We start from the raw sequence: 25,530 nt of genomic DNA on the forward strand, positions 1-25,530 counted from the left end.
TCACTTAGGATCCTGTCTGTCTCTCTCTCTCTGCGCCCCCCCCCTCAAAAATAGGTAAACATTTAAAAAATAAAATAAAGTAGCTTTTTAACATCCAACTGACTTGAGCAGTACACCGTAGTAAAATCTTAGCAGAAAGACACCCAGGCATAGTCACTGTCTTGCTTAATTGACACAGGTTCAGCTACTACCTCTGAGCTTTGATAATGCTGGGTTTTGTGGGGCATAGCGTAGGGGGATGGTAGTATAAATAATGCTGGAGGAGACTCTGTTAAGAGACTGTAAATGCACACTTGATGATCATCAGGTAATATGGCAGCTGCATGGGGGCTCCTGGGTGGCTCATTCAGTTAAGTATCCGACTTTTGATTACAGCACAGGTTATGCATGACCTCTCGGTTTGTGACAGCATTATCCTTCTTGGGATTCTCTCTTTCCCTCGCTCTCTGCCCATTCCCTGCTGATGTGAACTAACTTTCTCTTGCCCTCTCTCGCGCACGTGCACGCTCAGAATAAATAAATAAACTTTAAAATGGCAGCTGCAAAGCCAGAAGCTCCCTCAGAGGAATGGTTGCAATGGCATTTGCAATTTAGAGCCCCCACGGACTTCTGGAAGGTACCGAGAGCAGTTTCTACCAGTGCTCCTTTAGTATAAATGTTGGAGCTGCCGCCTTGTGGTGTCTTTCCTCTGAGATACACTGTCTTTTGGCTTTTCCTGCCCCAGAGCAAAGTCAGCAAGCCTCCAGCTTCTCTGCTAGTGTCGGAGTCCCCTCCTACACAGTTGTGCAATGCTGACAGCCCAGACGACCACTAATGGAGAGTTAACTATTTGAAGTTGTGGTTTAATGTATGTTATTGGTAGAACTTTTAAGGTAAGAGACTAAACAGAATGAAGGGAAGCCCCCAAATTTGGTATTGTCAAGGAAGACTTTTTCCTCTTTTGCAGGAAGCAAAATTGGCTGTCCATTAGCGTAACAGGGTACAGAGTTCTTTTAAGAAAAACTTTTCAGTCCCCTTCTCCTGAGTTGTGACTATTTTGTTTTCTTTTTTTTCCTCCCTTTGTAGGTTGTTGGAAAGGACACCAATGTCATGTTGGTGGCTTTGGCAGCAAAATGTCTTACTGGCCTAGCTGTTGGACTAAGGAAGAAATTTGGACAATATGCAGGACATGTGAGTAACACTCCTTTTTAGATACAAATCAACAACATTAACAAGAATGACAGGCTAGTTTGCTTTAGGATTTAAAATAGGTCTTTATATATTGGGCAAAGTGAATTTTTCATTAAGTTTTATTAAAATTGAGCATAATTCCTCAAAACATTTCAATAAAGATGTCAGTTATAACTAAATTCATTAGCTTTATATAGAAAATTGGGCATATGACCTAAATATTTAGTTGAGTTGATTTGCTTATTATTTACTTATTAATATCCTGCTTTGTTCTTATAAGATTATATGTAGTATAACAGGATTAAATGAAACTGGTGATAACTAACACAGAGTAAAATTGAAAGTAGGAAAGGCAGTATAAAGCCAGAAGTGAGATGAATATATAAAATGTATTTTATAGCATTTTCCTATTTGAAAAATAATAATCTACTTACATACTTGAGACATTTTCTATAGATTAGACTCTTGGTAGTGTATCAGTTTATTCTAAGAAACCTGACTGAAAACATTTGTTGAATATACTGTCTTTGTGTAAATTTAGAAGCACTCAAGTTTGATAACAGTTTTAATAAACTGAGATGTTTTCTTTAACTGTGGCATTTGTCAGTTGGCCTCTAAATCTGGTCTGAATTACTTAGAGTGGTTCAGCATCCTGAAAATTGATCATACTGAACTTTAGGGTTGAACTTGCTAGCCACTTGATCATTTGATTCCCTAGATTGACTTTTTAGAGACTCCTTATAGTTTGTATTTATGTTGTGAAGTTAATGTCTAACCTCAGTTATGGCATTTGGAGCTTGCTTACTCATAGCATTGAACATAATTTCAGAGAACTTAACTGGAAGAAAAAAAAAAGGACTCTACTAAATAAAAATACATCATGACTAGCTTGTTACCAGGGAAATAAAAATATGGGTCCATAAAACCCTTAACATGTAACCCATGTAAAACCATGTAACATGTAAAACATGCAAATCATGAATTGGAATAAAATGATAAGCAACATTTTCTAGCAATCAGTAGTATTTATTATGCAATACTTGTGTGCTTATGTGATAGTGTGTTAATTAGCTTTTGGTCAGTTTTGTGCTACTTACTAGAATATTTAAAAAAGAACATACTTTTGTCTTAATAATAACTTTTAACCTAGAAAACTATTTTTAAGATACATTTTAATTTACTAAATCCTAGTTGACTGATTACCTGGCCTGGTTTGAATTCTGATTCTGGCTTTGTGACATTTTGTTATGCAGCTTAAAGTTATAAAGCTTATAGTTCGGAGTATTTTCCCCCCCTAAAAAGTAGATCATATATAGTGTTTGATATCAAACATGTTAATAGTTCATGTTTACTTTCTTTAGCTATTTATAAGCTTTTTTTTTTTTTTTTGGTAAAAAAAAATATATATATAAAAGCATGCTTGAGCTTTATAACCATTAAAACATTTTGATTTTCAATAGTTTATAACTAACTCCTAGTATTAAAAAGTCTTTTATATTTCTCCATGGAAACTGAATTCCTTCTGGTCTCTATCACTTCTGTGAAATCTTAAAAAATATTTTTTGAATGCCTTTGAGCTTTGCTATATCTTTTTGACCTCAAAAGACGACTTTAATTTGCCTGTTAGCACAGTGCCTGGCACTCAATAGATATTAAGTATTCAATAAATATTTAATAAATTAGTGATAGTTTATAAGATAATTATAAAAATTCCAACTTTATTGATCTAAACTTAGTACATCCTTCTGATCAAAATTGCTGTAATTTCAGTTACCATTTCTTTGTCTTTAGTGTAGTGAAGGGGTGGGAGACATCTCAGTCTGGTGAAGTATATCGGAATCTTAGAGGGGAAGAGAAATTACATACTCTGTCTATTCCCGTATCCTAAATCCACCTAGTTGAGAATCTTTTTGTCTAATAAGAGATGGTACTCTGATAAAAATGACTATATGGTTGCATTAAGGTGTAGATGCAGAAAATGGGTTGAGAAGCACTGCTACAGTGGCACAGAATGGGAACCCTTAATTGTTCCAGCATAAGGTTCTTGTGCCCTTAAGAAAAAAAATGACTTTGTATTCAACTTAGACGTTCACTTTGTTTTGGTAGCACCAAACATTGCTTTAGTAATGGCTGTATTGAGATATAACTTAAATACTGTAAAATTCACCCTCTTAAAGTGTATAGTTGAATGGTTTTAATATATTCACAAGGTTGTGTAACTATCACGACTGTTTAATTCCAGAACATTTTCATCTTCCCCCAAAAACCTTTATGCCCACTAGCAGTCACTTCTCACTGGCAGCCACTAATCCACTTCTGTCTCTATGGGTTTGACATTTCATGGCATCATTTAAATGGATCATACATAAGCCTTTATGACTAGGTTCTTTGACTTGGCATATTTTCAAGGTTCATTCACGTGTCATGTCAGTAACTCATTCATTTTTGTTGCCAGCAAAATAATATTCCAGCTGTTCACTTTCATAGGTTGTGCCAACCATTTTGGAAAAATTCAAAGAGAAGAAGCCTCAGGTGGTGCAAGCCCTGCAGGAGGCAATTGATGCAATTTTCCTTACTGTAAGTGGACAGCATGAGTTTGCACTTTTGTCTAAAGTAAATTTTGTCAGTGTAATGTTTTGATTGTTCTTATAGTTGAGAAAAGCTCATTGACCATGTTTTCTTTTTAAAGACCACACTACAGAACATCAGTGAGGATGTTTTAGCAGTAATGGATAATAAAAATCCAACCATCAAGCAGCAGACATCTCTTTTCATTGCCAGAAGCTTCCGCCACTGCACTGCTTCTACCCTCCCAAAGGGCTTGCTAAAGCCCTTTTGTGCTGCTCTACTTAAGGTATAGACTCTCTTTGGAACTGGGGGAATTTTTTATGCCTATGGAAGATTTTTTCCCATATTAATTATGTACAATGACTACTTGACTTTCAGACTGTAGATTATGCTCTTTTGAGGAGCAGACCCTCTGTGGCTTTGGAAACTGAATCCAAATTCTTGTACTCTTTGTGTTCCTGTTCTCAAAGAAGAGCACAAGTTAGCTTTATGATTCCACTAACTGCTAAACGTTGTTTCTTATTTGGCCCATATACTGGTGTTCAGCTGGATCTGGCCAAGCACAGGCATACCATTTGGAGTCTTTGAAGATCATTTGCATGTGAGGCATTTTAAATAGAGGGTAGGAGGAAAAGGAAGCACTTATTTGCTGAATGGATTACCAAAGGTTTCCTTGACCCAAAAAGAATTTGTGAAAGAGTAACTGTTGGTTGGCAAGAGGAAAACTACACTTAGCTTCAGTGAACTGTAAAAAGCAAATTCTTTATCCAACAGTCATCAATCTGAATTAAAATCAGTAATACCTAAAATATCTTATATTAAGACCATTTTGCTTACTTCCGGACCACAGCACATCAATGATTCTGCTCCTGAAGTCAGAGATGCTGCATTTGAAGCACTGGGCACTGCTTTGAAAGTGGTGGGTGAGAAAGCAGTAAATCCATTCTTAGCTGATGTGGACAAACTCAAGCTTGATAAGGTAGGTTAGTGACAGATTATAATGCAATTGGACAACAATCTTATCTCTGTGCATTATGGTTTTGTTTCGATTTCATTCGTTCTATTTCATGAAGATAAAAATGATGATACCAGCTTGTGAAATTTATTTAATTTGCCACTGGTGGTTCAGATCTGGAGTGTTGAAAAGATAGCTTTTGAAGATGTAAATTTCATCTTAAGCGGTAGTGGTGATATTTGTAGAGATGGCTTTCAAATTATAAAAACACAAAGAAAAGAAAGCTGAGTGATCTGTCCCTAGAGAAGGTGAAAAGGATATTTTAAGATAAATTTGTTTCTAATACCTAAAAAGTTACTTTTCTAAATATGAATGTTTTCTATCAAAAATGTGGTTGTTGAATGTTTATTATAATTCTAATTTGTGTAGAAATAAAATGTAAGAAAGTAGATTGTTTATTTTTGCTTAAGGAAACTGAATTCTCATAGAGTTGTGGTTTAGATAACTTATTAAGTAATAATGTAGTGATTATATTTCAAAGTTGGGCTTAATGATGTTCATTTCAATTTCTTTCTCTAGATCAAAGAATGTTCAGAAAAAGTAGAGCTGGTACATGGTAAGAAAGCTGGACTTGCAGCAGACAAGAAGGAATTCAAGCCTGCTCCTGGAAGGACTGCTGCCTCAGGGGCTGCAGGAGATAAGGACACAAAGGACATTTCAGCACCCAAACCAGGACCCTCAAAAAAGGCACCTGCTACTAAGGTTAATAGATGACTTGGAAAATATGGTTCAAAAGTTAGAATTTAGTAAGACAGGGTTGGAGTCTCGGATTCATGGTTATCCTTCCAATATGATTTCATTTGAGAAATGAATGCATTACCACATTTAAAATATAGCAGAACATCCATCAACAAAGAGTATTCCAACAATACGTTTGGTTATGTAAACTTTAATAAAGCTAAAAATGGTAATGAAGGTACAGGAGTGCATTTTGAGTGATCTTAAAGTATTATTAAATAAAGAAATAAAATGGCAAAGCACTTAACATTAATAACATCACTTTGGTCATTTTGCTGATAATGCCATTGAGTTGCATCACCAAGTCTACATACCAGTCAAGGTCTTGTTACTTTTATACAGTGTGGAAGGGAAATGCCTAGAGACAAATGTGGCATTCTTTTAGAGAACATTTGTCCTGTGGACTCTCTTAAGCATGAAATTATCTACCATGGATGTAGAAAGTTTATTCTCTTTTCTCACCCGGAACACCAGCATGAAGTCAGGGGAGAGAACTGGTATTTAATAAAGCATCATTTGGGAAGCATTTTACCTAAATAATCTCATGTAATCATCAAACAACCCTTGAAATAACTATTTTGAGATCCCTATTTTTCCAGAAAGGGAAATGGAGGCTCAGCAAGGTTAAGTATTCTACACATGCTCTAACAACTCTGATATCTATGTTGTTCATTTGTTTGTTTACTCTGACACCCCCAACCCCCCCCCCACCACCATACTGTAAACTTTAAAGGGTAAAGATCTTGTCACTGCTCACTCCCCCATGCATAGCCGAGTTTCTGGCAGACAGCAGGAACTGGGCACACGTTTGGTGAATGGCCAGAGTGGCAGAACTGGTATTTGGACCCAGGTGCTTTTAACTACAGTCTTTGTACTTTAGTTCATCTTCTGCTGTCTCTTCCAGCTTTCTAATGGGGGGTTAGCAGCTAGTCTCTTCTGTCTCACCAGCTGTTGCCTCTCTGGATAATGACGTGGGCACAGTACCTTAAGGCCTTTTCTTATCTGGTCGACTTTCTCTTATGAAGAATTTAAAATAAGTAAGTGGGGAGCAACCTGCTTCATTTTTCTCTTTAATAGATAAGTAGGACAGTATTACCAATACACCTACTAAGCCAATAAACATATATGTCTGTGAAAGAAAAAAAAAAGATAAGTAGGAGATTTGTTAATTGAGGTACCTCTCTATACAGAGAGTGCTATTTATTATAGAAAAGGATCCAGAAGAGGTGTTCTGGTTAGTCAAAAAGTATAGAATTTCCTATTTTGTCGGCCAGAAAACAATTAAATTTCTAACGGGTTGTTATTATGAACCAACAGAATCATACTTCTGATATGAACCAGCAAGTATTAGAGGTTTTCATTTCATTAAAAAACCAGCATCTTAGTTTTGCTAACTATATACCTTAAAAGCTCAGATTATGTTCAAGATGACATTAGTTTCAGAAGAAGTCTGGATGTTGAAGACAGTCTGGCCTTCTCTCATTTTATTTTTTCTTTCTGGTTTGGGGCATTGTTTAACAAATACCAAAATAGATAGAAGGAATGATGTGAACAGTGATATGTGTTACCATGTTAATGTTACTGTCGGTTGTGTGCCTTGTGATAAACTGCTATTTTCTTCTGACCTTTCAAAACTGGAGTAAAATAATTGAGATGTTTAAGCACAGTATTAGCAGATAGAAACCAGCGGGTATAATACAAAGTGTGACCAACTGAAGTTTATTCCAGGATTATAAGGATGGTTCAATATTAATATTAAAAAACTTACATTTAGAGATCAAAAGAAATCTAATTTCAGACATTGAAAAAGGAATATAGTAAATTCAACATATCTTCATGATAAAAATTCTTAATACATAGAAATAGATGGATTCTTTGACATGACTAAATATCTAGAAATAGATCTATAGATAGCAGTAGACCTCGCAAACCAAAAGTCAGCATCATGCTTCATAGTGATGAAATACTAGAAGCATTACTGTTAAAGTGAGGAGTAAAGCAAAAAATGCCTGCTGGTACCGTTATTGTTTAATAACTTCATACAATTAAATAAAGGAATAAAGTAAGACCAATGCTAATATAAGGAAGGAAAAGGCACAGTTATAATTTTTGTAGATCATATGATCATATACTTGGGAAATACAAGTAGGTCAAACAATAATAAAAAGATCCAGTAAGGTGGCCATCTTCAACATGGTTAAGCCACTTACTGCCATTGCCATAACAACCACTTTATTCCTTCAAAATTACATGGTTCTACAGTGAGTTAATGTATTTTTCTGTTATTGGGGTGCCTTGTGGTGAAGTATGGGGTAAATGTTAGAAGTTAGAAACTGTCCTTTACTAATGCAGGAAAGATTTAGAGGCATTTAAAGGCATCAAATGTTAATTCTCAAATAAAATGTCATATAATTCCAGTCCATTTTCATTTCATTTACCTCATTAGCTCATTCTGAATTGAAGGTTCTTACTAGTGGGGTTCTGCAGATTTCCCCATGAATGGTCTTCAGGAGCTCTGTCTGCCCTTGGAAGTGTTAAGTTCTGTGGGCACCAAAAACACAGGGGTTTTTGGTTGGTTGAGTGGTCCCTCATTTTAATCCAATTTTTAGGGAGTCTCTGGCCCAAAAATGCTTAAGAACCACTGTTCTAAATCCTTAAGTGGTTTAACTTTCTTTTAAATTGCTTTTAGGCTGGTGGGCCACCTAAGAAGGGGAAGCCAGCTGCGTCAGGAGGTGCAGGGGGCACTGGAACCAAGAATAAGAAAGGACTGGAAACCAAAGAAATCGTGGAGCCTGAGCTTTCGGTCAGTATTCTACAGGATGCCTCAAACTCAGAAAACCACGGAAAGTCAATTCCTGGGAGAAGACTTGAGTTCTTTGCTGAGTTCTACAACATAGAGTTAATTGGTATTTTTCACTTAGTGAAACTGTGCCTTGGACGACCTTCCTTCCCCTTTATGGTAGTAGAGTAGAAAACTCGGGTACTATAGGATACCTATGGGAGTGTTCATGTAGTTCGGCCTGCAGCATTTTTACATTCTTGTCATCTGTTTCCTTAAGCAATTCTTAATTTTAATGTTTTTGCATCTTACAGATAGAAGTATGTGAAGAAAAAGCTTCAGCTGTCCTTCCTGCTACCTGTATACAGCTTCTAGACAGCAGTAACTGGAAGGAAAGGCTGGCTTGTATGGAGGAGTTCCAGAAGGTAGGTGCATGGGGATGAGTTGAGTGTGAAAGAACATTACATTACAGAGAAGTGATGACATCAACGAAGTACTTGTCCTACTTGCTGTATTTTATAAACAGTGACCATGTTTCAGAGTGTTAACTCTGATGAGCGGGGGGTGAGGGGATGGGGAGGGACTGGTTTTTTAGCTGCATAGTGTATATCTTTTAACATCTGCTTTCTGTGGCTTCTATAAGCTCATAACTTAGTACTTAAGAAAGTTAGGTTTATTCTGAATTACAGGTTTAGATGAATTTTAATATTATGGTATTTAATCATTAAACTTACTAGGCAAACATATAACTCCACTTAAACCACCCCTCTTCCCTTTCTCTACTTTCCTCTTTGTTGTCATGATTCTTGGAAAAACAGATATTATTCCTTGGTGTGAGAAGCTCCTTTCAGAAATCTGTGTTGGAAGGGAGCATGGAAGTTCCTTTCGGCATATACTCTATGATTCTAATGAGGAGGGTGTGGAGGAACCACAAGAGCACTGGGACTTGAGGCAGGAGACCTCGCTTCCAGGCCTGCATGTGCCACGCATCAGGTTTAGACCTGAGTTTGCACATCTTTGAAATTTAATATTTAACCACTTCTAATCTGTTCTACTTTGCTCTATGTTTTTAGGAAAATCAGATAAGTCAAAATATGTATAAGCAGTTTCTGCCTCAAACTAGGCAAATGAAAACTGTTACTGTTACATTCCTTGGATGAAATTCTTTGTGAAACCTGAAATGTGGAGGGAAAAGAGTATCACTGGTATTACTATAACAACTGTACATCAGATATCCAACTTAAAAAGCACTATAACAAGCTATCTAAGCTCTCTCTATAACCCTCCTTGCTTCCATTCTTCTCTCTCCTTCAAGTCACCTGTTTCCCTCACTAATCATTAAACCCTTAATTCTGATTCTCTTATTTTACTTCAAGGCTGTTGAACTAATGGATCGAACTGAAATGCCATGCCAGGCATTAGTGAGGATGCTGGCCAAGAAACCTGGATGGAAGGAAACCAATTTTCAGGTAATTTTTAATTGGAGATTTTAGTATCTTTTATTCAAGTAATTTCTATCATATCATCTATGGAGTAAGAGAGAGAGAGAATTTTGGTAATGATTTTTAGCTTTTTTTTTTTTTTAAATCACTCAGCCAGTATGTCATCTAACTTTAAATGTGAACAATGGAGTATGTGCATTTTGATTAAACATAGAACTATACCTTTGTGTAATTGGGAGTTTATATATATGGAAGTATTATCTATATTGTTTGTGTAATTTATGTATATATATTTTTTTCTCCTCATTAGTTAGGCCTGGAATCCCCCTAATCTTCACATATGCAAGGGAGGGATAAACAGTGAGACAGGTTTCTTATTTGTTTGGATAAAAGATAAATGGTCTTTAAATTACCAGTGAAAAATTGCCACATAATTTAATGCATTAACTGGTAATAGAGATGAAATTTTGCAGTGCTGTTATTTAGTCTAAAGCATCCGTGCAAAGGGAGGTTCAGGAAAGTGATATAGGAAGGAAAAGGAGAAAAGTTTCCTTGTCCTCTTCAGATATTCATAGACCTTGTGGGAAACAAAAGTTTGAAATATATCAGGTTTATTTTTGGCATCCCGCTAGTCTCTTTTTTGCTTCTATTCTGCCACCTCTTGTTCCCTCTATAGGATCCTTGGCTCCTTCACACACTGTGTTCCCTTAGCACTGTTACAGCACCTCAGCCATACCGTCCAGTACCACAAAGCCTTCTTCTGCCAAGAGGTTCTCATGCTGGCCTCCTCCCCCACACACCACGTTGAAAACCCCTCTTTATGCAGCTTCTAAGATCGGTGAAAGAAGCATCCTTGATTTGAGCTTATACCTTCCTATGTGTTAGGTCCGTAACAAAGGATAATTTTATGTATGTATTTTTCTTTATGACAATTTTATTGAGGGAGTATAAAGCTCACCCTTTGAAAGTGTACAGTGCAGCAGTTCTTAGGATATTTGCATAGTTCTGCAACTCCTACCACTCTGTAACTTTAGAATATTTTCATCACTCCAGCAAGAAACCCCATACCCATCGGCAGTCACTCTCTCTTCCTCCGCAAATCCCCCTCGCCACCCACAGTCCCTGGCAACTATTACTCTACTTTCTGTCTCTATACATTACTTCTCATGGACATTTCATAGAATGAAGTGTCTTTTACTTAACTTAGTCTTTTCAAGGTTTGCCCGTATCGTAGCATGTATCAACTCTACATTCTTTTTTTTACGGCTGAGTAATATTCCATTGTGTGGATATAGAACATTTTATTTACCCGTTTGTGTTGCTACACATTTTGACTATCTCTGAACATTGCATGTACAAGTGTTTGTGTGAACATGTTTTTCATTCTCTTGGATATATACCTAGAAGTAGAATTGCTGGGTCATATGGTAACTGCGTTTAACTTTTTAAAGAACTGCCAAACTTTTCCAATGTGACTTCACCATTTTGCATTCGTACCAGGAATGCAAGAGAATTCTAATTTCTATACATCCTCACCAACTCCTGTTATTTAAATATTCAAACAGGACAGAGGGAGATACTTATGGGCAAAGGCGTCTCAAGTGCCTTACATCTAGCATCTTCACATTAACATCTTTAAATTGTTTTCACAGCTTCTTCATTCTTCCACTTAAAAGTATACACGTTGTTTAAGTCTCTCAAGTTCTGTTGTGTGTGGTGTGTGCATGAGGGTTGTAGTTTTTTGCAGATAACACTAGTGGGAATGCTGAGTTATACGGTTAGTATGATCATTTATTATGTATTTCAAGATGTGTGTTCAGTACTATTGCAAATAACCGTGAGAGGAGAATAGAGAAATTAATTTTTTAAATTCATAAACTTTTAATGTGCTAACATTGTCATTATTTTGAAACATTGAGTATTTGTTTTTTTCTCTCTTAGCTGTCACTTAGCTACTTTAATTTTTTTTAATGTGTATTTTATTTATTTATTTTGAGAGAGAAAGAGCATGAGTGAGGAAGGGGCAGAGAGAGGGAGAGACAGAATCCCCTGTCAGTGCAGTTGACTGGGGGCTCAAACTCACAAACTGTGAGTTCATGACCTGAGCTAAAATCAAGAGTTGGATGCCCAGCCAACTGAGCCACCCAGGTGCCCCAGCTACTTTAATTGATAACAAGGATAGAAATTATTTTGTTTCTTTGTTTAAAATTGTTGTTTTTAGCGGTGCTCAGCTGGCTCAGTCAAGAGCATGAGACTCTTGATCATGAGTTTGAGCCGCATTTTGGACACAGATTACTTGAAAAATAAATTAAATAGGAGCACCTGGGTGGCTCAGTTGATTAAGCGTCCGACTTCAGCTCGGGTCATGATCTCACAGTTCAGGAGTTCAAGCCCTGCATGAGGCTCTGTGCTAACAGCTTGAAACCTGGAGCCTGCTTCAGATTCTGTGTCTCCCTCTCTCTCTTTCTCTGCCCCTCACCAACTTGCTCTCTGTCTGTCTCTCAAAAAATAAATTCAAAAAACAATAAAAAATATTTTAAAAATAAATAAATAAATTTATTTGTCATTTTTAGTTTGGTCATGTTCTTAGTTGTTCCTGTATTACATCTTCAGGCTGCTATAAAAATAAGTAAATCGATGTCTTTGGCTTACTCATAACTTTATGATGCTTATCCTTTGTTCAGGTGATGCAGATGAAGCTTCACATAGTTGCTTTGATTGCCCAGAAAGGGAATTTTTCCAAAACTTCAGCTCAGATTGTCTTGGATGGCCTTGTGGACAAGATTGGAGATGTAAAGTGTGGGAACAATGCAAAAGAAGCTATGACAGCAATAGCCGAAGCTTGCATGTTACCGTGGACAGCTGAACAGGTTAGTAACAGAGCTCTCTTTCCCCAACTTTTCCCAGATTTTTCCCAAATGTTAATTTAAGGTTACTAGTTAAATGGTAGTCCTTTTCTTCTCAAGTCAAACCATTTTTATATTCTGCATTTTTATCCTTACCTTTAATAATATACTGTTGTCTGATAATTAGAATTTATTTTGGCCAAGATATTCTGTTTAAAAATGAGAGGGGCACCTGGGTGGCTCAATCGGTTGAGCCTGAGACTTCGGCTCAGGTCATGATCTAACTGTTCGGAGTTCCAGCACCACATCGGGCTCTGTGCTGACAGCTCAGAGCCTGGAGCCTGTTTCAGATTCTGTGCCTCCCTCTCTGTCTCTGCCCTTACCCCATTTGTGCATGCGCACTCTCTCTTGCTCTCACTCTTTCTCAAGTAAATAAACATTAAGAATTAAAATAAAAAAAGATGAGAATAATTTTCTCCTAAGGCATTATAATCCAGAGTGATCACTAAGGAAAAGTTGTAAAGTCAAGAATGCTTTTTAATACTCCTGTTACAAGGGAGCCTGGGTGGCTCAGTCAGTTAAGCATCCAACTCTTTATTTTGGCTCAGATCATGATCTCACGGTTGTGAGATAGAGCCCCACATCATGGATCCTGCTTAAGACTCTCTCTCTCCCTCCCTCCCCTCCCTCCGTCCCTCTGCCCCTCCCCTGCTCACTCACACTCTCCCTCCCTCTTGCTCTCAAAAAAAAAAAAAAAAAATACTATGTCACTTACGTCATTTTCTTGTGTGAGTTAAATATTTCATTCGTAAGGCATTCTTGTAGTTCTATCGGCGTTGGAAAAGCCACTCCTAATCCACTTCTGCCTTAATGCCATACCACATTTCTGTGAGAAATATGAGAAAAAGCACATATTTGTTTTTGTTTTTTCCCTCTTTCACTCCAGGTTATGTCCATGGCTTTCTCACAGAAGAATCCCAAGAATCAATCAGAAACTCTGAATTGGCTATCAAATGCAATAAAAGAATTTGGTTTTTCTGGGTAAGTCAGAAAGAAATCAGGTACAAAATAATTAAATATTTTGCTAATCTCTAACTGGTGATTCTGTTTGTTCAACTATCTCTACTATTTCTGAGAAGCCAGAGCTTTTCATATCCACTAACTTTAGAGTTCTCTAAGTTGTTTTTCCTTAAGTGTTAACAATTGTCCCACAGAAAAGCCAGTTCTGAGAAGACCGAGTCAAATGCATTTGGAAATTCTTACATGTAATCACATTTTTTTAGAGAACTATCATGTACCTTGGTGAATTAAGGGCTCTCAAAGTCAGGCAGCAGAGAAGCTTATCTAACTTATTTGCATTTGAACATACTTGTTTAACAAAATTTTATAGAGCTTTCTTTATGCCAGGCGCTTTCTTCTTTTTTTTTTTTTTTTTATGTTTTATTTATTTATTTTGAGAGAGAACGCGAGCAGGGAGAGGGGGGCAGGGGGGCAGGGAGGGGAGCGAGAGAATCCCAAGCAGGTTCTGTGCTGTCAGTGAGGAGCCAGATGCAGGGCCCCATCCCCCAAACTGAGATCATGACCTGGGCTAAAATCAAGAGTTGGACATTTAACTGACTGAGCCACCCATGTGCCCTTATGCCAGTCACTTTCTAAATAATAATTCCTTTAATTTCATTCTCATAAAAACTACCTACATGAGGTATTGTTATTCCCATTTTATAAGTGTGGAAATTGGGGCACAGGAAGCTGAAGTAATCTGTCCAAGTCACAGTTCAGAAGTGGCAAAGCCAAGATTTGAATCCAGGCATTCTGTCCAAGAGAGAATACCATAACTGCTGTACTATGCAGCCTTTCTACTATGTGCCATGCTGCTTGTTACAACACACCTCTTAATGTCTTGTAAAATAGTTTTCTATGTTCTACCAAATGAAGAGTTACTAGTCTCGAAGTTATTCAGGTGTCATTCAAGCAAAGGCTTGTGTATCTGTATTTATAGTTGAGGGTATTGTTAAAATCCCTTCAAAATTGTATAATTTTTGGTGTAAAACTAATCTCCTGGCATGGCATAAAAGCCAGGTGAATGTTTTCCTCTTTTTTTTTTTTTTTTTTTTAATTTTTTTGTTTAATGTTTATTTATTTTTGAGACAGAGACAGAGCATGAACGGGGGAGGGTCAGAGAGAGAGGGAGATACAGAATCTGAAGCAGGCTCCAGGCTCTGAGCTGTCAGCACAGAGCCCGATGCGGGGCTCGAACTCACGGACCGTGAGATCATGACCTGAGCCGAAGTCGAACGCTTAACCGACTGAGCCACCTAGGCGCCCCTGTTTTCCTCTTTTTAATTTGTCCATGATCTTTCATTTATTCAACAACTACATATTGAGCACTTTATGGTGTTTCAGTCATTTGTTCTAGTCCCTAGGAATACATTATAGACAAGATTAAATTCTTGCTTTCATAAGACTCATATTTCAGTAAGAGCAGATGACGATATGTAGTGAAAAGAATATCCGGAGGTACAGGGACAATGGGATAAAAATAAAGGATAAGAAGTTAGGTAGTATTACCTAGGAGTCGTTGGGATGGTCCTTCCTGAGAAAATGACATTTGAGCAGAGACCATTAGGACCTGAGGTGGCTAGCTGTGACAATCTGGGAAAAGATCATTCTAGGCCAAGGGAACAGCAATTGCAAAAGCCCTGTAGTAGGAGCATGTGTGATGTATTTAAAAATAGCAAGGAGTGATTGTTTTTCAGTATGTAGCTGAAGGGGAATGAGTTGGGTGGTAGGGAGGAGGAGGAGACAAGATGCAAGAAAGAACAGGGCCAGGTCACTTAGAGCCTCAAAGCTTTGAGTAAGTTCGAAACCACTAGATGGTTTTGAGCAAAAGAGTAGTAGGATCATTTGGACTCTAGTCAGAGAGAACAGATAGTGAGACTCAAGGAGACTAATTAGTAAGCTATTGGCATAATCCTTTAAGAAAATAATAGTGGCTTAGGCATAGTTTGTAGAGATGGAAGCCTTAGGAGTCAGAATATATTTGAGAGAACTGAACAGGAAAATGGGTATAGGAGAGAGAGGAGTCAAGGATGGCCTGAGCAAATGGAGGAATGATGTAGTTCTTTGCTGAAGTAGGGAAGACCGTGGGAAGAATAGGATTTGGGTTTAGGGTGTGGACAGGAGTTTTGACCTTAAGAGATGTGTGACACCTACTAGACATTCTAAGGAAAATGTTTCAAAGGCTACATGGATATATGAATGGAGTTCAGGAGAGAGGTCATCAATGGGATTTAGGAGCAATGAGCATGCAGACAGTATTTAATGCTCACTTTAAATGAGTCTAGAAACAGAATAAGTGAGACTTGGGGACATAGCCAAAGGGAGCCAGTCCTAGAGTCTTGGCTTTATAAAACTGTTGAGTAGCGGTGCCTGGGTGGCTCAGTTGGTTAACCATCCAACTCTTGATCTTGGCTCAGGTCATGGTCTCATGGTTTGTGAGTTCGAGGCCTGCATCAGGCTCTGTGCTGACAGTGAGGAGCCTGCTTGGGATTCTCTTTCTCCTTCTCTTTCTGCCCCTCCCCTGCTTGTGCGCATATGCCTTCTCTCTCTCTCTCTCTCTCTCTCTCTCTCTCTCTCTCTCTCTCTCTTTCAAAATAAATAAAAATAAAATTCTGTTGAGTATTTTGAGGGTTTCATTTGTTAATTCTAAATGTTATTTCTTCTAGGCTGAATGTGAAAGCTTTCATTAGCAATGTGAAGACAGCTCTTGCTGCAACAAACCCAGTGAGTACATACCAGCATGTGTAGGAACATTGCAGCCATCCCTGTGGTTCTGTTCTCATTTAGAAAGTTCTTTTTGTTCTGTCTGCCAGGCTGTGAGGACTTCCGCCATCACCCTGCTTGGTGTGATGTATCTGTATGTTGGCCCCTCTTTGCGAATGTTCTTTGAAGATGAGAAGCCTGCCCTCCTCTCCCAGATAGATGCAGAATTTGAGAAGGTAAAGTTTCCAGAAATGATACAATCCATTGGTAGACGTGAGAATGCTCATATTAGTTAAGTGTAAGCTTTTAACCCTTTGGAATGAAGAATATATATGTATTTATTTTTATATGCATAAAATACCCTGGGAAGAGTTCATAAGAAATTGATGGCTTTGTCTGTGAGGCAGCCAACTGGATAGCTGTGGTACAGGAGGGGAGATTTTCCTCTTTAGGTCTTTTGTACCTTTGGGTATCAAACATTTTGAATATGCTGCCTATTCAGAAAGCATACTAATTAACATTTAAAATAATTTTAAATAAAAGAAACTTGACCTTCCTTGAATAAACTTTTTAATTGAAATGGCTGAGTTTGGGCAGACTTGCTCTGTATTTCTTGGGCTTACAAGTCAAAAGACAGCTTTATGATTGAAAAGTCAGATTCTAATAGGTTTGTATAAAAATGCCTTTTGCTAGATAGTCTCAAATTTGGAATCTAGGAATTAAAATACATACTGTGTAAATATTAAGTAGTATGAAAGAGTAGGAAAGTTTGACATAGTCCCATTCTCTAACTTGTTTGCTCTCATACCCTTCATCAAGTTCATTGGACTCACTGATTTGTTTGTGTGTAGATGCAGGGACAGAGCCCACCTGCTCCAACCAGAGGGATTTCCAAACACAGCATAAGTGGTACAGATGAAGGAGAAGATGGAGATGAACCAGATGAGGGGGGCAATGATGTTGTGGATCTTTTGCCGAGGACAGAAATCAGGTAGGTTTGTTGCAAATGGTTTATTGGATTTTTGTAGCAGTTTTTTTGTTTGTTTGTTTTGTTTTGTTTTTTGTTTTGTTTTAGTGAATTCCTAATGGTACCTTCTCTTTCTCAGTCAAGAGTACTTCTGTGACATAATTATTTCTTTAGGAGTCTGGAATTAAAGATTCCATCCTTGCTTTTTCAGTGATAAAATCACTTCAGAGTTGGTGTCTAAGATTGGTGACAAGAATTGGAAGATCAGGAAAGAAGGTCTAGATGAAGTGGCAGGTATTATCAATGAAGCCAAATTTATCCAACCGAATATAGGTGAACTGCCAACTGCCTTGAAGGGTCGACTCAATGATTCAAATAAAATCTTGGTACGTAGAACATATATACCTTTTCTTTTTCTCTCCCTCCCTTCTTCTCTGAAGGAAGTCCCTTTTAAATACTAACCTTCATCTGCAAAAAAAAAATGGGTGGTCACTTTATTTTCTTTGAACTAGAAATAGCTTCCTTTAATCTCTTAAGTGTGCCTCCAGATAGGTTGGTAGACAGCAGGTTTATTAATCAAATTTTCATGAATCTCAGATTTGCTTTTTATAGGACTCTAATATTAAATATCTTTATATAAAACTGCTCGTAATACATATAAACATGCTTAATTTCTAATTTTTAAATTTGGGTTTTTATGTGAGATTTTCTTAAGCTAGGCTTTACCTTTAAAATTATAAAATTACCCTCTCTGTTGTAAAATTCTTTTTTTTTTGTTGTTGTTGTTGTTGTTGTTGTTGTTTATTTTTGAGAGAGAGAATCCAAATCAGGCTCTGCGCTGTCAGCACAAAGCCTGACATGGGGCTTGAACCCAGGAACTGTGAGATCATGACCTAAGCCAAAGTCAGACACTCAATTGACTGAGCCACTCAGATGCCCCTGGTCTAAAATTCTCATACTCAAGCTTTATGAACTGATGATGAAAGGCCACCACCTAAAAATTAACCATAAGCTAATTAGAATAGCATCATAACAAACTGACTTCCCTGTCTCTTAAATAGGCCCAAAACTTTCTATTGCAATGACTACTTAGCAGCAAACTTAAAAAACTTTGAACATAGCCTGCTCATGGTTTCAAGTGTTGGCTCTTTCCCACTTAGGTGCAACAAACATTGAATATCCTCCAGCAGCTGGCCGTAGCAATGGGACCAAATATCAAGCAACATGTGAAGAACTTAGGCATCCCTATCATCACAGTCCTTGGAGACAGCAAGGTAAGCCTGACTCCTGACCTCACTCCTTTTTGGAATAGGCCAGACATGTTCGTGGGCTAAGAATAATTCTTAGATGTACATGTAAGAGTATACATACACAGTCTATAAACTTTGCAGGGAAGAGAACATTAGAAGGAAAATAGTAAACATCTTTACCTCCAGGAAATATGAAGGTGAACAGATAGGTCACTAGCTTTGTGACCCTTAGATAAGTTATTTATCTTCTTTGAGGTTCAGTGTTGTTATCTATGAAATTTCATTGCTATAGAACTAAATAATCTATACCTAAGATACCTATTAGTGTCTCCTATAGTGTGCACTCAAAAAATGTTGGCTATTAGGATTATGACATCGTTGTTATAAGTGCTGTTAAAAAGAGTGAATAAGTTTATGAATTTGGGGGTCCTTTATTTTCCACCTTGTTCTGGACCACTGGAGCAGAATCTTCCAGTACTTGCAGTTTCACAGTCCTAGAATCAGTCTCCTTGAAAGTAGCAAGCCTCATATTTAGCCCTAGATTGAATATTTGAATGTGTCTTTATTTTTGTGCAATTCATTTAATGGGATATTTTAATGGGATATTTTAATGGGATATTTTAATATTTTTCATGTCAGTAAGTCCTCATGCTACAAATGCAAATTAATAGGAAAACGTAAGTGTTCGGGCAAATTGTTAGTAATTTGATTCTAACTCTTGAGTTTTCTACCATGTGGAATTACATTCTTTAGCAGATAACCATGGATATATCAGTCCCAGAGATTCAGGGAACAGAACCTCTGAGTTAATTCCTCTTACATGATATGTTATACCCAGGTGACTGTTTTTGTCTGATTTAACCGACAGGATCTTTACAATGGAGTTTTATGTTTCTACTTTAGATTTTCAGTACAACCATAGAACTAGATTCTGTGTCAGAGAAGTTGATTCCAAGTATGTTCATGTGGACCTTAGAGAAACCTCCATTGTTCATATCCCCAAAGTAACAACCTTTTTCACTCCCTATCTCCAAACCATAACTGATACTATCTTTACTAATTTTCTCCTCCCTTCAGAACAATGTTCGGGCGGCTGCCCTAGCGACTGTGAATGCTTGGGCAGAACAGACAGGCATGAAGGAATGGCTGGAGGGAGAAGATCTTTCTGAAGAACTCAAAAAGGAAAATCCTTTCTTGAGGCAAGAGGTAAGTACTACATATACAATGTGTTTACTCATGTCTTTTACCTTCTTAGGTGTGGACCTGCCTAATAAATATGCGTGTAGAGGTAGAATTGAGTTTCATTATGAAACAGTTAATAAAATGAAACCAAATTCCTGGAGCTTTTATACTCATGTACCTCTTTTTTTCCCCCCTTTCATATACTTTAAAAAAAATTTTTTTTTTTCTTTTTTAATTTATTTATTTTTGAGAGAGAGAGGAGACAGAGATTCCAAAGCAAGCTCCAGGCTCCGAGCTGTCAGCACAGAGCCTGATGCGGGGCTTGAACTCACGTATTGCAAGATCATGACCTGAGCCAGAAGTCAGATGCTTAACTGACAGAGCTACCCAGGCACACCTCATATACTTTTTTTAACAATAAAAATTATTTTTTGAGAGAGAGGACACAGTGAGTAAGGGGTTGAGAGAGAGAAGAGGGGTTTACCAGAACTTGTGTTTTACCCAAAGTGGGGCTCAAACTCACCTCATGTGGGACTCAGACTCACAAACTGTAAGATCATGACCTGAGCCAAAGTCAGGTGCTTAACGACTGAGCCACCCAGGCACCCTAAAAATAGAATTTTTTAAAGGACTAGCCTTTTTGTGAAATTTTCTCTTTTCTTGAACTCAAGGTTCAAGAGGTTTTAATCAGAACATAAAAATAGAATTCAACATTCAAAAATCCATCAGTACCAACAGGCCAAAGAAGAAAAATCATATAATTGTATCAGTTGACACAAAAAAAGGATTTGAGAAAATCCAGCATCTATTCATGACAAAAACTCTGAGCAAGTTAGTAATAGAAGAGAACTACGTCTTCTTGCTAAAGCGCATCTACAAAAAACTTATATAGGTAATGTCATACTTAGTGGTGAAAGACTGAATGCTTTCCTCCTACGATTAGAAATGATATGTTTTCACTACTGTTAATCTGCATAGTCTGGCAAGTTCTGGGCACTGCAGCGATGCAAGAAAAAGAAATGGAAGACGGGGCGCCTGGGTGGCTCAGTCGGTTGAGCATACACTCTTGATTTTGGCTCAGGTCATGTTTCCAGGGTCATGGGATCGAGCCCTGCTTTGGGCTTCACCCTGAACACTGAGTATGGAGCCTATTTGAGGTCCTCTCTCTTTCCCCCTCTTCCTCTCTATCTCTGCCCCTCTCTCCCCCCTCTCTCCCCAAAAAAGGAAAAAATTTAAAAAAAAAAAAGATGAAAGGTTGGAAAAAAAATAAGTGAAACTATCCTTAATTGCAGATAACATGACTGTCTACATAGAAAATCCTAAGGAATCTACAAGTAAACTCCTAGAGCTAATAAATGAGTTCAGTAAGACTGCAGGATACAAAATTAACACACAAAAATCAATCACATTTCTTTATAATACAGTGTATATACAGAAACTGAAATGAAAGACAGGACCATTTACAATCACTCCAAAGAAAATGAAATCCTTACATGTACACTTAGCAAAACAACTACAGAGTGAGTGTCTATACTGAAAATTACAGAATACTGTTGAAAGAATTCATCTATTTAGGAAGACCCAAATAGATGGAAAGACATGCCATGTTCATAGATGGGAAGACTCAATGTAGCAGGGATGTCACTTGTCCCCAAATTGATCTATAGGTTTAATGTAATTCCCACCAAACTTGCAGCAAGTTTTTTTATAGAGACAGGTTTATCCTGAAATTTATATTCTAGCTAAAACAATCTTGACAAAGAAGAAAAACATGGAAATAATCACTCTACCATATATTAAGACTCACGTATTGTTAACATAATCAAGAAACTGGTATGGGTGGTCGGGGGAGGAGAGGACAGACACAGGTCAATAGAACTGAAGAGGAAACCAAGAAATAGACCCACACAAATCTGATCAACTAATTTTTGACTAAGTTGCCAAAGTAATTTAGTGCAGGAAGGCTGGCCTTTTCAACAAGTGATTCTAGAGCCTTTGACATCTATAGATAGAACAATAAACCTCAACCTAAACCTTTCATTTAACACAAAAATTAACTCAAAATGGATCATGGACTTAAATGTAGAACATAAAACTGTAGAACTTTTAAAGATAACATCAGTGAAAACCTTCAGAATACAGAAATTCTTCAGGCAAAGAATTCTTAGACTTGACACCAAAACCACAATCCCATCAAAGGGAGAACTTGGTAAGTTGGACCTCATTAAAAATTAAGAACTTTTACTGTGCAAAAGACCATGTGAAGATGATGAAAGTCAGCTACAGAGCAGGAGACAATATTTATAAACTTTACATCCAATAAAGGACCATTACTTAGAATATGTATGTAAAGAATTCTCAAAACAGTAAAAAAAAAAAAAAAAAAAAAAAATCTAATTAGAAAATGAGCAAGGGGGGCCTGGGTGGCTCAGTCGGTTGAGCATCCAACTTGATCTCAGCTCAGGTCATGAATTCGAGCCCCACGTTGGGCTTCACGATGGGCATGAAGCCTACTTAAAAAAAAAGAAGAAAACAGAAAATGGGCAAAAGATGGGGCATCTGGCTTGTTCAGTCAGAGAGCATGCAACTCTTGATCTCAGGGTCATGAGTTCAAGCCCATATTGGATGTAGAGCCTACTTTTAAAAAAAAAAAGGAAAGGAAATGTGCAAAAGACATGAACAGATGTTTTACAGAAGAGGATATGCAGCTGGCAAATAAGCCCATGAAAGTTGTTCAGTAGTATTAGCAATAAGGGAAATGCAAATTAAAACTACAGTGACACATCCCTATGCAACTATCAGAATTACTAAAATAAAGAAAGTAATAATACCAGATGCTGGCAAGGATGTAGAGAAATTTGAACATTCTGTTAGAGGAAATGTAAAATGGTACAGCCACTCTGGGAAAAGAGTTTAGCTTTTTATAAAACTAAATATGTAGTTACTATATGACCCAGTGATTTTGATCTTATACATTTATTCTGTAAAAATGAAAATTTATGGGGGTGCCTGAGTGGCGCAGTTGGTTAAGCTCCCAACTCTTTGATCTCAGCTCAAGTTATGATCTCTCGGTTGGAGTGTTCGAGCCCCACATTGAGCTCTTTGTGGATAGTGTGGAGGCTGCTTGAGATTCTTTCTCCCTCTCTTCTTTGCCTCTCCCCCACTTGTGCTCTCTCTCAAAATAAATAAAAAATATATTCTTAAAAAAAATAAAATCTTGACTGTGGTGGCAGATGTACTAACGTGTGATAAAAGTGTACAGAACTAAATGTACACACAGTCACAAATGAGAATAGTAAAGCTGGGGATGTCTGAACAAGATCAGTGGATTGTATCAGTGTCAGTATCCTGCTAGTTATACTATAATATAATTTTGTATACAGCTACTGTTAGTGGAAACTGAGCAAAATGTGCATGGGATCTCTGTATTAACTTCTTATAACTCCATGTAACTATAATCATTTCAATAAAAACTTCAGTTAAAAAATAAATACAGGGGCGCCTGGGTGGCTCAGTTGATTAAGCGTCCAATTCTTGGTTTTGGCTCAGGTCATTCATTCTCTCATAGCTCGTAGGTTTGAGCCCCACGTTGGGCTCTTGCATTGCCAGTGCAGAGCCTGCTTGGGATTCTATCTCCCTTTCTCTCTGCCCCTCTCCCGCTTATGTGCACTCTCTCTCTCTCAAAATAAATTTTAAAAAAATTAATAAAGACTTAGAAAATACATACAGATATGAATTATTTTAAAGGAATAGAGAGAAACTGTCGATGTAAGGCTGAAATAGAAGTTGTAGTAGAATTTGTCCTCTTCTGATCAAATCAGTGTTCTGCATCTTCTCTACTGAATAATTCTTAGAAATTTTAAAGAAGTGAAGTGAAAGTTTTTCATCTTTAAAATGCATTAACAACTATTAAAGCTTTATAATTTAATGCCCAACTATGGTCCAGGGAACCATGTTTTTATCTGTAGGAAGATTATCTTCTTTGTGTCTATTATTTAAGTATAGTAAATTTCTTGAACAATAAAAATTACTGATTTTATTTTGGAAAGTTGTAGTGTAAGAACTCATTCAGTGTTTCGTACTGATGGAATCATTAAGCCTAAGATCGTTAAGTGATACTTTCCCACTTGAAGTGTGTCACTGGTCTTTGTTTCCTTTGGCAGCTTCTGGGCTGGTTGGCTGAGAAACTGCCGAGTCTTCGTTCCACCCCCACAGACCTCATCCTTTGTGTTCCTCATCTCTACTCCTGCCTGGAGGACCGTAATGGAGATGTGCGGAAGAAGGCCCAAGATGCCTTGCCATTCTTCATGATGCACTTGGGATATGAGAAAATGGCCAAGGCCACTGGGAAACTAAAGGTACTGCTTCCTGTTGTTGCTGCTGTTAAAAGCCATTAGAAAAATATTGAACATGAATTGATATTGGCAGGAGATCATATTACCTCCTAAGAGTTTCACTTGAAATCCTAAGGCAGCAAAAATGTAATATTTAACAGTGTGTAGAACTCAAAGAACCTTACTCTGCAGAAAATTGTGACCTTCTAGAATGGTAGCTAATTTAGTGTGACTTCATAATGTGTGTTATTTCTCTTGCACTGTGTGCCGCCTCCCTTATTTCATTGATATTTCAAAAGTAGGAGCTCAAGGATGTGTTTGACAGCAGCTCTGTTAGTAAGCATAGTATGAGTGTATCATGTCTGTGACCTCTCACCTCTCCTGTTACATTGTCTCCCTAGCCAACTTCTAAAGATCAGGTACTGGCCATGCTAGAGAAAGCCAAAGCTAACATGCCAGCCAAGCCTGCTGCATCTGCTAAAGCAGCTTCCAAACCAATGGGAGGGTCAGCTCCAGCCAAATTCCAGCCAGCTTCAGGTAATGGTATTTTGAGAGGGTTAAGCCCAGGGGAACTCGAAAAAGAAATCAAGCTTTCATTTTTTACCATTTTCCCTAACAGCTTAGATCGTAGGCCTGCCCTCCCGCCCGCCCTCTTTACCCTCCTACCACAAACACTTGAGAAGTTTTATGCTATGAACTATGCTGAAGGTATGAAGATGATTAATTTGGTTTCCAAGTCCAAAAAAGGGGTTTGGAATAATGTATTGAAATACTCCAGAAAGCAAGTGCTCCATCTTATTTTTAAGGTTTCTATACTGTTTTCTGCTATTGGATATTATAGTTAGAGGGGGAACTGGGACCATCTAGTTTAATCCCCTTTATTAACAGATGAAGAAACCCAGAAGATCAAGTGACTGGTACAGGGACGACCAGTCAGTGCCTGAATTCACCAGCATAGAATTCCTCTTTCTCATTCCCAAATGGGTCCTCCTTCCACTGCACTGCCCATTTGTTGATCCATTCTAACATTTACTAATCATTTAGAGAAAATTCTTGCTTTCTTCACCCTGATGTTAAAATTCCATTGTGTATAAATACAACTCTACTCTTTAACCCCTTCTCTACTATTTTATTATTAAATAAAATAATATTACTCTGTTTAGGGGGGTAGAAACCGTTGATGCTACAGAGTTAGAAATCTTACATGTGTAAAACTGTTGGTATCAAAGTATGTATTCAATTACACCATTTGTTGGAATCTTGCTATATGATAAATACCGAGTATCAACGATGACAGGCCCTGTCCTTAAGGATGTATCAATCTAGGGAAAAGGTTTCTTAACTGCTATTTAGAAAATAGTTTTAAAACTTCAGCTTAGGGGTGCCTGGGTGGCTCAGTCGGTTAAGCATCCGACTTCGGCTCAGGTTATGATCTCATAGTTCGTGGGTTCAAGCCCCCCATCGGGCTCTGTGATCA

General features: G+C 37.6%; 1 protein-coding gene across 2 annotated transcripts in view; it reads left to right on the plus strand.

The window, feature by feature from the left end:
* CKAP5 (cytoskeleton associated protein 5) overlaps positions 1–25,530 on the plus strand; it is a 112,446-nt gene that overhangs the window by 58,038 nt on the left and 28,878 nt on the right. For both annotated transcript variants that reach the window (XM_049617273.1, XM_049617282.1), the window contains exons 9-26: positions 1,066–1,170; positions 3,658–3,747; positions 3,860–4,024; positions 4,589–4,717; positions 5,273–5,455; positions 8,181–8,294; positions 8,585–8,695; positions 9,647–9,739; positions 12,397–12,582; positions 13,505–13,599; positions 16,284–16,341; positions 16,431–16,556; positions 17,172–17,311; positions 17,499–17,673; positions 18,448–18,561; positions 19,615–19,743; positions 23,883–24,077; positions 24,455–24,590. In XM_049617273.1, coding sequence (XP_049473230.1) covers positions 1,066–1,170; positions 3,658–3,747; positions 3,860–4,024; positions 4,589–4,717; positions 5,273–5,455; positions 8,181–8,294; positions 8,585–8,695; positions 9,647–9,739; positions 12,397–12,582; positions 13,505–13,599; positions 16,284–16,341; positions 16,431–16,556; positions 17,172–17,311; positions 17,499–17,673; positions 18,448–18,561; positions 19,615–19,743; positions 23,883–24,077; positions 24,455–24,590 — 2,344 coding nt within the window. The remainder of the gene's footprint in view (positions 1–1,065; positions 1,171–3,657; positions 3,748–3,859; positions 4,025–4,588; positions 4,718–5,272; positions 5,456–8,180; positions 8,295–8,584; positions 8,696–9,646; positions 9,740–12,396; positions 12,583–13,504; positions 13,600–16,283; positions 16,342–16,430; positions 16,557–17,171; positions 17,312–17,498; positions 17,674–18,447; positions 18,562–19,614; positions 19,744–23,882; positions 24,078–24,454; positions 24,591–25,530) is intronic.

This window comes from Panthera uncia, chromosome D1, assembly GCF_023721935.1.
Source record: "Panthera uncia isolate 11264 chromosome D1, Puncia_PCG_1.0, whole genome shotgun sequence".
Taxonomy (NCBI): Eukaryota; Metazoa; Chordata; class Mammalia; order Carnivora; family Felidae; genus Panthera; species Panthera uncia.